Consider the following 17,214-nt stretch of genomic DNA (forward strand, 5'->3'; position numbering starts at 1 on the left):
TTCACTGTTTTTCGATGTGACAGAGACCCAGGACCTGGAAACACTCGACACGGTGGGGTATTTATAGGTGTGAGAGAATCTGAAAACCTTAAAGCTGGACATCTACATGTTGAAAATTTTTCTGTTGATTGCCCTGTCATTGAGCAACAGATTGTAAGCGATGCTGGATACAAGCATGTTATCATTCTTTGCTACTTGTACAACCCACCAAAAGACAGTCCATATCGTTGGCACGAATCGTGCTTCTGTAACCTCCTGCAACATCTAATTGGCCTTCAGTCTACAAAAGGTGCAGTTGGTGTTACACTTGTTGGCGACATAAACTTGAAGTTTGTAAACTGGCTTTCGTATCATTCTCATGATTTGTACGAAAATACTATTCTGGACAGATTGATTGAACTTAACTTCCAGCAGTTTGTCATCACCAGTAATGGCAAAAGTCTTGATGTTTTTCTATGTAACAATCCTGCACTAATTAATGATGTCGGTTTTGACTTTGCAACAACTGGGAAATACAAAATTGATGGAAAATTGCTTCCCGATCATATTGCTGTTTACTCAAACTTAAATTTGCAAGTTGCTATTTACAAAAGACCAGTTCCGCCCAGACGAAATCTTGACTTTTCAATTTTTTCTCTCTCCAAAGTCGACTGGAATTGTCTGAATAGCGCCATAATGCTCGAACCATTTCAACCATTCTGCTTCAGCAATGTTGAAGTCCTGATTGAAACCTGGTACAAATGGCTCTACGATATCTTTGAACGAAAAGTACCACGTAAAACCAAACATCGTCGAAGTCTTCCACCATGGGCTTCCCCGTCTTCATCCCATCTGATCAAGTGCTGCGAAACCATTAGACGAAATCTGCGGAAACGAAGGTCATTAGCCAAGACAATAAAACTCAAAAAATTCGAGAAAACCTTAAAGCAGCAGCTCTCTGAAGAACAACGGGCGTTTGAAACGAAAGTCTTTTCTGGTAGGAAGTTTTCTGAAAGCCAAAAGTACCCGAAAGCAATTAGGAGGAATGACGGTTGGCCATCAAACATTAAGTGGGGGAACAACCTTGCAGAATGCCCTGAGGAAATGGCTGAGCTGTTAGATAAATATTTTCAGAGCGTTTTCTCTCCTGGAACTCCACAAAATAATGTCAACTACCTGCAACCGCTTCAAATTGATTGTATCAGCACCGTAAAAGTTACAGAAGAGAAGTTAAAATTAATTTTGGAGAGTTTGTGCGCTAGTAAATCAGCAGGCCCTGATGGTATTTCCCCGCAGGTTCTTAAAAATCTCAGCCCATCTCTAACCTCGTCCAGGTTCCTTTCGATCAAAACTTGTTGCAACAAGCGACTGTTTCCTTCTGTTTGGAAATGTGCAGATGTAACCGCAATTCATAAAAGTGGCAGTAAGAATAACGTTGAAACTTACCGCCCTATCAGCCTGCTGTGCGTTATTTCGAAAGTTTTTGAAAAGCTCATCTACGACGCCATTAACTTGCGAATAAGGAAGAAATTGCAACCCGAACAATTCGGTTTCAACCCCAAACGATCTGCCATCTCGCAAATGATTTCCTTTCTGTCGCAAGTTTACGACAACTTCTCCGTGGAAGAAAATGAAATTCATAGTGTTCTGTATCTGGACTTTTCAAAAGCCTTTGATTGAGTAAATCATTCGATGTTACTTCTCAGGTTGAGCAGCTTTGGAATTGGCGGTGGACTACCTGAGCTCATACAAAGCTACCTAACTGACAGATATCAACGTGTTAAAATCAATAACGTATTTTCCCAAAAATTGAAAGTTAAAAGCGGAGTTCCACAGGGATCTCGTTTAGGGCCCCTGTTTTTCTTAGCCTATGTGGATGGACTACTAGAACAGACTACGTCTCCAACGTTTGCATATGCCGACGACATCAAGCTTGTGTGTACAAACTTGATGGACACACAGAAGGATATCTGCTGTATTGAAAACTGGTGTATTGAAAGTGCCATGAAATTAAATTCTGACAAGGTAACAGAACTGGAGATTTTTAAAGGCGAACACCAACTAGTAGTAAACGATCAGATTGTTCAGAAAGACGGTCTCAGAAGGACCTTGGAATCATTGTAACGGAAAATCTCTCCTGGAACGACATTGCAGAGGAGAGGTGTAAGAAAGCTACTGGTGCATTCTTCCAAATTATGAAAAACCTAAGCTTGAAAACCAGTCACTTCTTAAAACTAAGTGCCTACTGCGGGTATGTCATGTCCATTCTCTCATATGGAAGTGGAGTCCTTCTTCTAAACAATTCTGCTACGAAAATGATTGAATCTGTACAAAGAAGAGCAACAGCCTGGATACTTTCCGACTCTAAAAGTAGCTACAAAAAACGATTAGAGACTCTAAAGATTCTACCGGTATCCTTATATTTCGAGATGCATGATCTACTACTCCTCTCTTCCATTTTTACGGGAAAAGTAGATATCAACTGGCAGAAGTACATATCGTTCTCAGATTCGCGAACCAGGTCGTCTACTAAAACTCTCAAAATTAATGCAAATGAAAATCTCAAGACTCGGCAAAAGGCGGACTTTTGGTATAGGGCATCAACCCTTCCTTGCAAACCTGCATAGTACCAGTATTGACTTATTTCACGACACAGAAACTCTGAAAACCCGACTATCAGACATCTACTGGGAATATTTTCTGGAATACTACAACGAACTGACTTCTTGCACTTGGCATATCAGATGTGGATGTCCTATTGGTACTTGTTCTGTGCAGAAACGACTTAAAACTACTCAAACTGTGACTGATTGGATTGATATGGGTCTAAAGAACCCCTGAGTTTACTCTAAAGTCTGTATTATTATTATTATTGTTATTATTAGCAAAACTTCAGCGAATAATGAACTCTGCCGCGCGTTTGATTTTTCGATTGCCACCTTCAACAGCAACCTCGTCATACCTAAAGCAGCTACACTGGTTGCCAATTAGACCGATTATCTGGTTGCCGATTATCTTCAAAATCCTATTGTATGCGCATCGCTTTCTACATCAGCCTGGCAAACTGCCACTATAATTATCGGATTTAATGAAACGAAACACGATGGTTACAAGGTCTCAATATTTTTTCGATTTACATGTTCACAAATTTTGCTCTAATTTTGGAAGACGTTCGTTCGGTCGCTGTTGAGTGGAATAAACGCTCTTTCGAGCTGAAACTTGTACCATCTGAAATTTTATTCAGGCGAAAACTCAAAACTTATCTGTTTTAATTTTGCTGCACTGTTGAGATTTTAAATGGTGCTTAAATCAATACTAATAATAATAATAAACATTGTCATCATTGTGAGACAGCATCAAGTTTAATTGCTTGAATAAAAAGGTCGCTACAAAAATACAAATTTCAAATCAAAATTGCAAATTTTTTGTTGAAAAAGTAGAGCAACTATTTCCTTAAGTGTCCATTTAGCATATATTGTAGGCTTCAACTAAATTGGAAACAGCATTAATGGCGCGTGTTCTACAAATGGGCGCCCACAAAGGGGGTGGATTCAATTTTATAAGAAAACATCATCAAATACATGTTTTTATGTGCGTTCCTATGTAGCATTTCAACTTTTGTAGCCCACGAATTGAAGATACCGCAACGCGGAGCGTTTTCAAACAAATCATATTTCGCGACATTATTGCCGGCAGTTTGAATAAATTAGTTTGAGAAAATAAGCTTCTGATCATTCGACAATCACGATATGGGTTCTGTTTTCAGGTTCAGATGATCGCCGAACTGGCGTATAGTTTTAGAGATGTGAGCTCATTTGATAAACTATTTCGCCACTTAAATCTCTTCAAAATATTTGTTAATGGCTGGAGCGATGGGAATAATTTAGTTGACTTCTTTAACTTATTGCCCACTATTCAGAAACGAAGCTGTTTCCTCAAGTTGTCTCTTAGTGCTCCTATTGAATTTTCGAATGATTCTAAATCATCCTCTCCAACAACAGATTGTTTATTTGGAAAATTTGAGTCACCTCTGAATTCTTTTTTGAATCTTCGTAAAGAGTGTCAAACTTGTCATTTTTGGGCGTGTATTCCAAAAAATAGATGCCGATCGGTAGTGCTACACTTTGCTGGAACGGGTGATCATTACTACTTGAGAAGGAAATTGTCTTTTGCGAATCCTTTATTGGAACATAATATTGGCTCAATAGTTATTGAAAATCCTTTCTATGGAAAAAGGAAGCCTAGAACACAGTTCAGGTCCCAATTGAATTATGTCTCTGATTTGTTAATAATGGGAACAGCACTCGTAATGGAAGCGAACGTTCTTATGAATTTTGTTGAAAAAGAGAATTTTGGTTTTCCAGCTCTTACTGGAATATCCTTAGGCGGCTATACATCCTCTTTAGCTGCAACTGCCTGGTCAAAACCAGTACCTCTGATTCCATGTTTGTCTTGGACTACCTCCGCAAATGTGTATACTCAGGGAATCCTTAGTTCGTTTGTCAACTGGCCGAAGTTACGACAAAATATGCCTGATTTATCTGCCTTGTCGCAAAATCCAGATTTGAAAATCTTACTGGATAGCGTAAATGGCAGCATAAGCGCTGAAACCTTGTTATATCAAATATTAGAAGTGTCAACGCACCTTAGCAATTACAGTCCATTAGTTGATCCCAAATTGGCAACTGTAGTTGTTGCCGAAAAAGATGCGTATATACCTCGCAATACTGATGACTTGACTAATGACGTGTGGCCTGGTGCGACCCGAGTCAATATCAATGTTGGACACATGCAAGGAATCTTCATGCACACTCAAACTTTCCTTAAGGCAATTTTGGAAACTGTTGAAAGATACGAATCGCTTTACCCAACTGTATCAAAGGTGTAAATAATTGTTAAAATATTAAAAACAACTAACAATTTTTTTTCAGTCAAGTGTGAAGACTGTAATGTTCTCGTTTTGATAATTGTTTTTTTTCAGATATTTAATGGCAATATTTGACGCATTGGAAATTTTTCTAGGTGTCCAAAAACACAAATGTTTAGTGGAAAAGTTCCCAAGGCCTCTGTCTATATAGGGTTTTAGAAAGAATAATCAATTAAAAATTCAGTTTTTATCAAATGTAGCGGAAAAAGTCTTCAAGTATCCATTGACATGATGAATCAGTCATCTTCAAATGCGGTGAGACGACCTATGCCAGCTACTGGCGCTAAACAGATGTCTGCTGCTGCACATCAACAACAACCGCAGCCTCAGCAAAGCATACAAATTCCCATTGTCACGTTTGCCAGTATCGTTCCCATACCCGATGGTAGGTTGACAGCAAGTGAAAGATTTCGTCTTTTTATCAAAGTGCTCTCACAGAAATTTCATTATTGAGTAATTGATCTGCAAATGCACAAATTGCAACATCTGGTAAAAGTCGATTGGTATTGCTCATTTTTGTTCAATCAATATTGATTGGTCGATGTATTTCTCATAGAAAGATGTCGGTGACAGGAACCCATATAGTAGTTTTTGAAACTCGTCTTTCGAAAGGCAATCGATGCCCAAAATTTTATGACTAATTTTGATCTAATAGTTCTTCAAATTTCTAATTTGAACATTAATTTTAATTACCATTTTGAATATAGTTAGTTAACTATAGATAATTAATCTTAAGCTCGTGAAACCAAAGAGTTCTAGTTTATACATCTGATAAAATTTGAACGTAATCAGACCAATTTGTCATTTATGCTTAAAGTTAACAAGAAAAAATTGATTTTAAGTGAAGCGAAGTGTTGCTTCTGCTCTCGAAAAAATAACTCGAAGGAATTTTTGTACTCTTGTGTCTTTATCCAAAATTTTGCTTGACAGTTTTTGCTTTTCGACGGACTTCTATCACGCTTGAATTCTTGATTTATGCGTGATCTAATTTGTTCTCTGATTCGTAATTTTACACGGCTGAACTCAATTGGCGGTGGCTCGCTACTGAAAGTCAAAGGGAAAGAGCGCCAAAATTAGTTTTCATGTTTTCCCTTTGAATCTTACTGGTGGCCTATATGAGCTCTAATAGCATAATCTGAAGGCTCTAATGCCCCATTATTACACCCCAACCCCGCCCATGTAACCGAAGCTGGCGGCAATTAAATGAAGCTATCGTCCGTCTTTCTAGAGCAATTCTTCAGACATTAAATGAAGTATGAGAGAGAGATGCCCCCTTTTTACTGTGTTTTGGGTTTTTTCAAGGTTTTGACTATCTTTAGTCTAATTTGCAGTAGTGTCAGCTAATACTCAATCATTTTGGACAACCTGGACTTAATAATCTATACATATAATTTTTTTGTGAACTTTCTATGTTTCATTTTGATTTCTTCACAGAAATTATATCAAAAAGTTAAAGGTAATATAGAAATAGTTTTTTGTTCGAACATGACGTGATAAGGAGGAAAAGATGTTATGCCAGATTTGCTTCTGTACTGTTACTTTTCCTCACCCCTCCCCCCCCCCCCCCCCCACCCTAGTGTGAACCCCTCCCCCAATGTCTGATTGAATTACCTGGAAGTGTAGGAAGCTCTCGCTGCCGATGTGTTTCTTTCTGAAATAACTGGAGCCTTTTGAACGAAATCAGTCAAAAGTCCACCGAAAGCTGCATCTGATCTCAACCAAAAAAGTTAATTTTTTTGATATAGATAATAAAAACGACAAGAATTAAATGGTGCAAACATTGCAGGCTGGCGTCGAGTCATGTGTTTTTTCTGCCTATCTGACAATTTTTCGACTTGCAATTTGTTATATCGTGCTTGTTTTGAAAATTATGCCTCATTATTTGTTTTTGTGAAGGTAATATTAGCAAGCATGGCATATTTTATGATGCGGCCTGTTTTTGAGTAACTGAAAATTTCAAGGTTTAAGTATTGATCTTAATGAATGACACCATAATAAGTTTGTCTCGCATTTCTTCGTTTTTAGTTTGGCTCGCGTTTCTTTAATTTTATATATCACAGAGTGTTTTTGAACTTATTGGTTTTCTTCTCCAGAAATTGAGTTCGATTTGTTTGAAGGAAGTTTTGGCTTTTGTTTTATTTGCCTTTAATCAGCTATTAGTTTTGGAAAACTCAACTACTCTTCAAAACTAATTGTGAGTTCTTAAATTTTACCGTCTTCGATGTCCTTGTTTTCATAATTTCAATTTTGAGCGAAGATTTGCTATTTACTAATGCAATATTTAAGTTGATTGAAGATATCAATGCGCAACTGGTCTTTTTGTTTTTGACGACGGCTCTTATTTTTAAAATGTTTTGATGGAATTTCTATTTTTGCCCGAAATTATTGCTGTTTTGCACTTTTGTTCGTACTGTTATCATAGTGTTTTATTTTTTCTGCGATGCTATATTTTTCAGATGATCAAATGTTTCAATTTATAAATTTTGAAACTAGTGGTTGTGAAAGCACTTTTTTCCTGAACTCTAAATAGTGTCTGATTTCTGCTCGCAGTTATTTGACGTTTTTGCAAACTTTATCAATTCACGCTATTATTTAAGTTTCGTATTTGTTAGTAAATGATCGTTAGTTTGAATTCAAATTTTGTAAGTTTCCTTTTTTTACGTTTTGGTTATGTCTTTAGTTTGACATATTAATGTGTTTGAAAATGTGTTTATATTTGGAAAATTTTTTGTTGAATATATTCATGGTCTCGTTGCCTGTCCACGTCCGTGCAGCTATGAATTAAATTCTTATTTAGTTGTCGGTGAGTTATCATGCGCAACCGAGATCGGAGGTTCTTCTGTTGCGGAGAGTCAGCAACCTACTCAGTCCAGGGCACTCAATCAGAGTACGAATGACCTCCAAGAAAGAGAAATAGAAAGTGCACGCAGAGGTCGCGACCCGTCCATGGACATTCTCGAAGCTATTTCTTCACACTTAGCCAGCTCTCTCCAAGCAGTGCAGGACGAAATGAAACAGGATCTGAATTCGGGAATTTTGGTCACATCATCAGAGGAACAGCTAAGATGTGGTGTTGATGATATCATTGAGGACAAACTGCGACAAATACAGATTCAGAAAACAGGTGATGTTTTACCATTAGTTCAGCAATTGTTGGAGAAATGGTTTGATTTCATGAACCTTTTATTGTATCTTTTTTTGCCAGCTAATGCTATTATAGTTACCGAATCCCCAGTCCTAATCTGTTCAAGCGGATATCGAATGGTTTCATTCAACTGGCTAAAGGGATCTAAAAAGATCTTTTTTCATTTGCTGATTTATGGGCAACCTCTCCATCATGTATTGCCTTTCGGTATTATTCGAACTTTTAAGAAGATTTTGATTACTCAAAGCGTGTATCCGAGCAGAGTATTTCGCTCTTTTTTCAGAAATGGAGAACGCGTTGAACATGCAGAGACTGCAAGCGCAGAACCACGAATTGTCCAAGAACGAAGCTTCATCAGGGTTACGCAGCATGGAAAATGACCCATTGATTCCCGGAAACGATGACGTAGACGATACCAATGATATTTCACAAGCCATCAACCCTGAATTAGCACTGCCTACTAAAACTACAAGTTCACCAGGAGCTGATATGAATGATGACGTACATTCTGCTATGCTCCATGAAAATTCTTTTGCGGTAAGCTTGGAATGTTCGCATTTTTATTGCCAGCAGAAGATGCTGTATTTTGTGACAGAGGCCGAAATTTCATTTTGCACATCCAAAAAATTTTAGGAAGTATTGAAGAAAACGTTTTGTAAAAGGAGCGATTGATGTTTAACGAGGACTGAACGAGGTCGGATTAGAGTTTCCGGCTCCAAAATTTGCATGAAGTAATGAAGACAACTTTTTGTAAGAAGACAGGAAACTTTGGTCTTTAACGAGGAGACTTCCGTGTCTGTGCTTTCGAACAGATACTTCCGGCTTTCGAAAAAGAATAAAATTTTGATCTCTCCTTCAGAGTATGAGACCTGCTGTCAGCTGATAGCTATAAGCTAAAAGAGATAGATATCGACTTGTGGTACTCATATATAGTTGCCATCAGCTTCTTAGTCGGCGATCATTGCGCTCCTATTTCTTATAACAACGTTAAACAAATTTGTTTCGCTTTATTTAACTTGACGCTTTTTTCACATGCGTGAAATCTTTTTGAGTCCGCACATTCTGCTTTAAGTGCTTTTAAACAAATTGCTCAGCAAAATAATCAAAAATGAAGAGAGTCAATACCGAAGAAAAAATCAATTGTAGAAATCAAAAGTAGAAACGTGATAAAACCCTTAAAGCTCAGTTTCAGATGCCTGCTATTTGAACTTTGTTCTAATAAGTCTTAGTTACCAGGTCTCATGTATGTTAATAGCTGCGATGAGGATAGCTGAGCGGAGCTGTTTTGGCCGCTCCCTCTTAGTCTTTCAATTTCTACTCGATTTTTTATTCGACCATATGCTGCCACGCTCACTTCACGTCAGCTATTGTTCATTCATTCATGCAATATTTGACGTAATTGCGTGCGTGACGTCAGGTCCACATATTTTCGCTATCGTATCATTTGTACTTGGAGACTACGGGTCTATGAAGCTATTGCAGTTATTTTCTGACAATCTATCGGATATGTTTGATATTGATACTAATCCTTTTATCCTCTCATTAAGAAACTGGAGTGGGCCTAATTACGAAATTCAGTCAAAGGATGTTGGCTGCCTCTTTTTGTTTTAATAATTTAAGCGTTTTTTTTTTCGTTTAGCGTAAGTCACGATTTTCACATTGGACTTCTGACCTATCTCACTCACTGTTTCAACGGAACAAAATTTATTTTTGAAAAAAATTTTCGGAATTAGGTGCATGGTCAAAAGCAAAAAAAAAAATAAATTGGATGAAGCTACAAAGCCCAGGCACTGAGAGACCTGACATAAAGACTTAGTTCATTAACGAAGTTCCTTAAAGTTTAATACTAACTGTGGTTAACATTAAGCTTTTTCAGATTTTTGCCTTTTTTGGAAATTTGTTTTGGAACTTTATTCTCTTCCGAGTGTCATCAAAGCATATGTAGGGTTCGTAACAGGAGATTGATCAGATCAGATCCTTTGATCAATCCTTTGACACCGTGAGACGGGCCAAGTAGAGGAGAGTCTTCGGGTTGAGAGTCTCTCTCCTTCCGACTTCTCTGCCTTTACTGTAGGACCAGCCATGTGTCTGGTAGCAGTGATGCACTAAGCTCTTCTTGCAATTAAATTGTCGAGCACATATCGGGAATTGAAACATCTGACTGCTATTTTCCACAGCTTTTTCTGATCTTGTTTGTTCGTTTGATCTTACAGTACTTGCTACTTCCATATCAAGCGAACTTTGCAGATTTTCTACCATGCATTGCGGGTGATTTCTTTTCATGTAAACTTTCCTGCAGCCTACTGTCTGGTATGACTTATTGCAGCCGTTCAAGGGGCAGCAAAGTGGAGATATTGCAGGTATTTCGACCATTTCTGGATCTAGTTCTGATCCCATTTCTGTTTCAATATGTTCGTTTGTCACATGCCGGTTAATTTCTTTTGTGGTAGCAAAGATGCGACCACAATTTCGCACGGAACAGTCAACTATCTGTGGTCTTTCACCTACAGATTTCATGGTAGTATCAACCTTGTCAGTATTTCATTGACTTTGGTTTCGCGATCCACTCTTCTATGTTCTCGACTTTTAGCCTCATCAAGTCGTTTTTGAGTGTTCTGAGCTAGTCTGTGGAGTATGTATTTGGCTCTTGCAAACCGAAAGTAGCTCAGGGACTTCACGTTTTTCGAAGCTTACCCAAAGATTGGCTCTTCAGACCGCCAACTCGGTCTCTATGTTCATTAGAGGGACAGCTTCGCTCAATTCTTGTATAGGCATCACTCTTTTGACAGGTTCTTGACCATTCTTGGTGCTTTATTTAGCACTGCAGTCAGTTTCTCTATCAGTTTTTCTGGTGATGCTTGTTTCAAGGCCAAACAACAGGAGAGGCTCCAGAAAGTTTTTGATTAGTCTTTGTTCTCAGTCTAAGGGTTCCGCTGACTAATGCTTTCCTGAGCTTTAAATTGCCAAGCTAGCCTTTTTGCAGTTACCTGCTGTTGCTTTGCTGATATTAGAGTCAGTGTTTATTATACTGCCGAGGTAAATAAACTCCGACACCACTTTCAATTCCTTTCGGTCAATTCTAATATCTTGGTGCGAGATGTTAATGGCTTCAGAACTCACTATCATGACCTCTGTTTTTGGAATGGAAATTTCCATTACGGCTTCTCTGACTTTTTCATTGAAAAGTGCAAGCGTTTCTTTCAATTCGGACTGAGTGCTGGCGAGGAGTACTAGATTATCAGCATATGCAAGGTGTCGGAGGGCCTCTTTGTCATTCAATAGCGAGCTTCGACAGATCTTGTCAGAAATCAAAGTAAATAAGTTGGGGCCAAGGACACAGCCTTGTCTTACCCCTCCTTCGAGAAGAAACTTGTATTTTCGCTCTATCTACAGAGCTCCTCTATCTAAGGAGCTCAGAGCTCCTCTATCTACAGAGTCGACGGTTTTTACGAGATCAATGAGCCCCATATACAAGTCTTTCTTTTCTTCTCTTGCAGTCCGTACTAGGTTCTGTAATAGCCAAATAGCTTGAAGGGTGCTTTGACCTTTTCTGTTTCAGGTCCAGCTTCATTATCAGTCATATCATTAATCCTTTCTTTCAGGATTTTATGGAGCTATATACCCTCTGTCTCAAGCAGAAATAGAGATCTGTAGTTTCCGGGATCCATTTGGCCCCCCTTTTTGTACAGACTGATCACTTTGGCATTTTTGTACTTCTGTGGTACTAGCTCTGTTCTTTCCCACATGTTACGGAAGATCTGAGTCAAAAGTTACTAAATTTAACACTTAAATTTCCCCTTTTTCAATGGATGCTTTCTTTTTCGTCTGTTTGGTTCATATCGTCATAGTTTTCGGTTAGATTGTAGAATTACGTTTTGTTTTCGATAAAAAGTTGCAGGTTTTCAAAACATTGAAAAAAAATTGTACTTTTTAAATGAAGTTCAAATTATTTTTTCAAGTCAGCTTTTCTCCCAATCATCCATGGTTTTTTTTCGAGTAGTGAGCGTGAATTCATTATTCACACTTGTCGATGTTGTTTTCGATTAAATTATTTGGTCACAAATGACTCGCCTTGTTCTCATTATCTGGAGTTATCTGAGTCAGATGAGGATTTGCCACTCTCAATGGAAGGTTATTTGAGGGCAGTTTTTAGAAACAAAAATAAGTTAGATAATTTTTTTGAAATTAGTAAAATAATCGAAAAGGAAACGGATCTGAAAATTGAGTGTGCTTACAGATGAAGGAGGAAGATCAACCACTTAATTCATTCCAAATGAAATCATCCCCCAGAAATGGAACCTCAAAATTACCCGGAAACACTGTCTTGCAGCAGCCAACATCCTCACGGCCTTTCGGAGACCTCACAGCAGATATGTTTACAAAAAATCTGGCAGTCGTCAGGTTAACTCAAATTAAGACCCCTCTAGGGTTTCCAGCAGGTTCAGGAGCTTTGGGGCCTGTCGATGGTACTTCAATATCACCAGGTGCCGCTTCCTCAAAGGTGACGTCAGCACTGCATCAGTTTGCCTCTGATGATTTCAAACCAGTGTCCATCCAGTTGACCCCTATTGATGATGAGGTGGGTACAACTTTTTAGTTAATCGGTTGGCATTAGACATCTCAATTGACAATTTAATTTAACAGATTTGATGGGTTGAAACGGTTTTCGAGTAACCTCATCATGAAGATGAACATTTTAATTATTATCTAAAGTTCTCGTTGTTTATAAATGAAAACAATTGCTGCTTGAAAGCAGTTTTTCCAAATTTGGATCTGAACAAATTACATGTTAGAATGTAGGTGAAAGTAAAGTTTACATGTGAAGACTAAATCTGCAGAAATATGCAATTAATGTTTCCATGGTGCGTAAGGGAGGCGAGGTTTGAGTGAGATGAAAAAGAAAATATTTGGAGGTAATGTAAGCTGATCGATAGGAAATCGAATTCCAGCAAGCGTTGAAAAATTAAGCACGTCTTTTATGTTGAATAATTGGTGTAATATTTGCAAATTTTTCATGCATTTTCGTCTAACTTAGTTCTGAATTTTTCGAGCATTGAATTTAACATTAATATTACATGTCTCTGCAAAATTTTTGGCAAAAACTGTGCTAGAGTGTGAACGCCTAGTCATGAATCTGGCGAAGTTATATTGAAGGCCCACGAGGGCCCACTTTCTGCGACACAGTAGCAACAATGCTTTTATTCATTGCTCTCGGACGAAGTTTGAAGCAAGTAATGTAAACGTGTTGGTATTTTTACGACTCAGAGGAGTATTGGTATTCTACTGGTTTTTACAACTCGAAGAGGAGTATCGGTATTCTGTAGTTTTTTTTTAACTAGAGCAAGTTTGTTCATGACTTGAATTTTGACTTCTTTCGTTTCCAACTTTGGCTGTTTTTGATTGTTGACTTCTGTTTTCGAACATTTAACTTTAACAGTAGCTTAGTTTGTAATGTAGTAATTAGGAACTGCGGATAATATTCAAGGTCAAGAGAGCATTTTGGGATTTTTCGATCCTATATAATTCACCTACCTGCCACTGGTTTTGATGTTCTGATTTCGGTAAGGTTAGTATAGGTTCGAGATTTTAATGCGTGACGCTTCGAGTCGCTTCCGGTATTTTACCGGCTTTTTTTAGTTGACGCACGTTTGTTCTTGACTTGAACTTTTGACTTGGGCCTTTGAGCATTGACTTCTGTTTTAGGACGCTAACTTCTGTTTTCGAACATTGGACTTATAGTAGCCTAAGTTTGTAATATATAGGAATTTGTAACTGCTGGTAATATTCAAGGTTAAAAGGTTACATCAAGAATCTTTGATCCCATATAAGTCTCTCCTACCTATCTGATCTAAACTCCCACCCCTACCCCCGCAGATCAATTGGCGGCAGCTCGCTTCTAAAAGTCCAGTTAAAAGCGCCGAAATTGCTGTCTTTTTTCACTTTAATTTTGTTGAGCGTTTATTGTGGTATCTAATAACCTCCAGTGACGTTATTTGAAGCTATTAGTGCATGTAGTCAACCCCTGCCCCGACTGAGGCAGGCTTACAACATTGGACTCGAGCTCTCACTAGTCGTTCATGAGCAATTTTTCCGACGTTAGTCGGTTACGCTTGTGCATAGCTCTCTTACCTTTGCATAGCTACTAAGTAAGCATATAAGATGAGCATATGAGTTTATTAAGAACCGAAAGCAATTGTTGAGGCTATTATGGGCCTTATCTTGATTTTTTGCAATCCAAAGTATTTGGATTGTTTTGTCTTTTTTCAAGATCTGTTCACACTTTTCGGCTTTTTCAGATCAGAAGTCAAAGTAGAGTGACGATTTTTATCATGCTGCAGTAGTAAAGGGAGACAAAAAGCGAGAGGGTTTGAGGGCTGATATTTTATTCAAAGTACCTTAACAGTTGAGTGAGAAATCGGTATTTGAACAAATTTCCGGTTTTTGAAAGCAATATTTTTTTTCACGTGCGGCAATTTTACTTATATTTTCTGTTTTCTTCTCAAGGGGCGCATATGTGTTCAAATATTGCCTATTTGCAAACGCTTGAATTCATCAATGGGCAGATAATGCTTTTTATGACTTGGGCACTATTTATTGTCATCAAATATTGGTCAATATTTGATTTTTTCCCAATTTCTGTTAATATTTGTTGTATTTTCACTTAATATCTTTATTGACACGTATAATTGAATCCTAATGATGTTTAAAGGAATCTAATTAACGGTTGGAGTTCATTATTTGTGGTTTTCATGACTTTGACCTTATTTCGTCTCATAATTTTTTATTGAATTTACGACTTTTGGGAGAATTTGTCGTACTTTTGGTTGTCCTTCCATTTAATATCATTAAGAACAGGTCTCATAAATTGCTAATAAAGCGTTTTCTATTGATTTCATTGTTTTACTTCAAAGACAATGCTTTCTTTGACTTTGAAACTAATTGTTTTCAGGAAACATTGTCTAATTTTTGAGTTTTGTAATATTTTTATGTGCACATTTGTTTTATCTTAGTTAATAATGACAAGCTTTGTCTTTTGCTACCATTAACTGAATTAATTATATTAATAGTTTCATTTAATAGTTTTTGCTTTTTACGTCTTATATGATGTTTTTCAGAAAGTTTCAGGAAATTTTTGAGTTTTGCTGGTGGTTTTTTGTACTTATTGCTGTCTTAGCACCTTATGTAATCAATATCACCCTATGTAAGCTAATCATCTTATGCAATCACCTCATGTAATATAATCTTTTTAATATATTAATTTGTTTCACTACGTAGCTGTTGCTTTCGGTGGCTTTTTTAAAATTATCTGTTTTAAACTGTTAGCGAACTTATGATTGTCGAAATTTTGAATTTATCTGGTCATTTAGTCTCAAGAGTGGTGGAGTTCTTCGCTAGCTAATGAGCAATAATTAGAGCTAATCAGTTTCCTGAGTTTTTAACAGTCGTTTTTCATTATGGCACTTCAATTTTTTTTAGTTTAGCTTGTTTGTTGTTTCTATTGTGTTTTATCGGTTAGTCTCAAAAGTAACAATTTTTTATTTAGAACCATAGAAAATTTTTTTTATGACTTCTGAAGTTTCATAATATGCTGTGGTTAAGGATATTGGCTTGTAGGGTTGAGGTTCTCATCTTAACGCCAGCGAAATATTCTGAATGCTGCCAATTTCTTCAACTTCAGTCTCTCATGATTTCTGACAATTATTTCTGCAATGTCGTTGTTTTGTGTAGCCCTTCTATGGATGTGCTGAGTTGAATTTTAGCTATTGTTAGATTTTATTAAATCACTACGTCCTCAAATAAAATTTCTATTTTTATTTCTGCATTTTTCGTCAAGGGCGTTGCTCTCTGTTTTTCAATCTTGCTGCAAGAATCTTAGTTGTCAGGTCCTTAATTAATTTACATTCTCTGGATTGTAAATCAGGTCTTGTCCTGCATTGTTTTTTTAATTTCGTCGTCAAAATTTTTTGTTTACGGCCATATGATGCCACAATCACTTAAAATCTGCCTTTTGTTCATTCGTTCCTGTAATTTCAACTGAATTGAGTGCGCGACGTCATTTTTCACTATTGGAGCGAGTTTTTTGTTCATTCGAGGGTATAAGTTTTTGGTCACACATGACTTACCTAACTCTTAAAAATGACTTCCTTACTAATTTGAGTTTTCGTCAGTTTAATTCAAAGGGATAGAGTTTTTCACTGTAATTGAAGTCTTTTGAGGGCTGCTAATTGAAGCAGCGAGATTTTATACAGAGTTTTAATGGAAATATAACGTCTGGGTATATAGTAAAATGAAGTTTTTCGCTCTTTTTCTTATCATTTTGAGACTGCAGATCTACGAAGCTATTGCGGCTGTTTTCTGGCAATCTGTCAGCTATTTTTGTTTTTAATAGCTACAAAAATGAAAGCTGCGGCTATTTTTTGGCTTAATCTTTTTCAAGATTTTTGCTACGACCATATGACGTCACAATCACTTCAAATTTGCTTTTTGTTCATTTGTTCATGTAATTTCAACTGAATTGCGTTCGTGACGTCATTTCTCACTATTGGAGCGAGTTTTTTGTTCATTTGAGGGTATAAGATTTTTTTCCACACATGACTTACCTCACTCTCAAAGATTGACTTCCTCACTCTGAATTTGAGTTTTCTTCACTTCAATTCAACGGGATAAGGTCAAGTGAGTGTTTCCTAATTGAGGCAGCCACAATTTATACAGTGTCGTAATGAAAATATAAATATGAGCATTTAATGAAATGAGTTTTTTTGCTTTTTTTTACTATCTTTTTGAGACTGCAGATCTACGAAGCTATTGCGGCTGTTTTCTGGCAATCTGCCATGTATTTAATTAAAAATTTGCAAGAAAATTATTGGAGAGCAAAGATTACTCTTCTTTGGTGCGCGAAGTTCAAATTATGCAGATTTCAAATTACGCAATCCGTACAAAATGCTTGAATGTGAAAGTTACCTGACAATCGACCGAATACGTTCGAATTGCGACACTAGATAGTAAATTAATCGCAATTCTCATTCACTGAAATTAAGGCTTATTTTCGACCTTGAATGAGATTAGCGTATTTGCTCATGCGTTGTGGAAAGTATTATTAACAAATCGAACATGACACATCACATTCAATAAGAATAATTAACAGCATATCACATATAGACAT

The 17,214-nt window shown here is 37.1% G+C and overlaps 2 protein-coding genes across 2 annotated transcripts in view; both read left to right on the forward strand.

Annotated features, from left to right (window-relative positions):
- Positions 1-3,657: 3,657 nt before the first annotated feature.
- LOC142340794 (protein ABHD18-like) lies at positions 3,658-4,883 on the forward strand. Its single transcript, XM_075391509.1, has one exon. It carries the CDS (start codon positions 3,752-3,754, stop codon positions 4,865-4,867), a length of 1,116 nt encoding a protein of 371 aa, XP_075247624.1. The 5' UTR covers positions 3,658-3,751; the 3' UTR covers positions 4,868-4,883.
- An 81-nt stretch (positions 4,884-4,964) lies between these two features.
- The window catches only part of LOC142341487 (nipped-B-like protein scc-2), a 95,046-nt gene continuing 82,796 nt past the window's right edge, over positions 4,965-17,214 (forward strand). Inside the window, exons 1-4 of the mRNA XM_075392455.1 lie at positions 4,965-5,291; positions 7,704-8,030; positions 8,335-8,588; positions 12,289-12,630. Coding sequence (XP_075248570.1) covers positions 5,135-5,291; positions 7,704-8,030; positions 8,335-8,588; positions 12,289-12,630 — 1,080 coding nt within the window. The 5' untranslated portion in view covers positions 4,965-5,134. The remainder of the gene's footprint in view (positions 5,292-7,703; positions 8,031-8,334; positions 8,589-12,288; positions 12,631-17,214) is intronic.

This window comes from Convolutriloba macropyga, chromosome 6, assembly GCF_964194025.1.
Source record: "Convolutriloba macropyga chromosome 6, txConMacr16.3, whole genome shotgun sequence".
Taxonomy (NCBI): Eukaryota; Metazoa; Xenacoelomorpha; order Acoela; family Convolutidae; genus Convolutriloba; species Convolutriloba macropyga.

Bases quoted from the DNA above. Each gene is read 5' to 3' on its own strand.
- LOC142340794 (XM_075391509.1), top strand. From the start codon at position 3,752: ATGATCGCCGAACTGGCGTATAGTTTTAGAGATGTGAGCTCATTTGAT.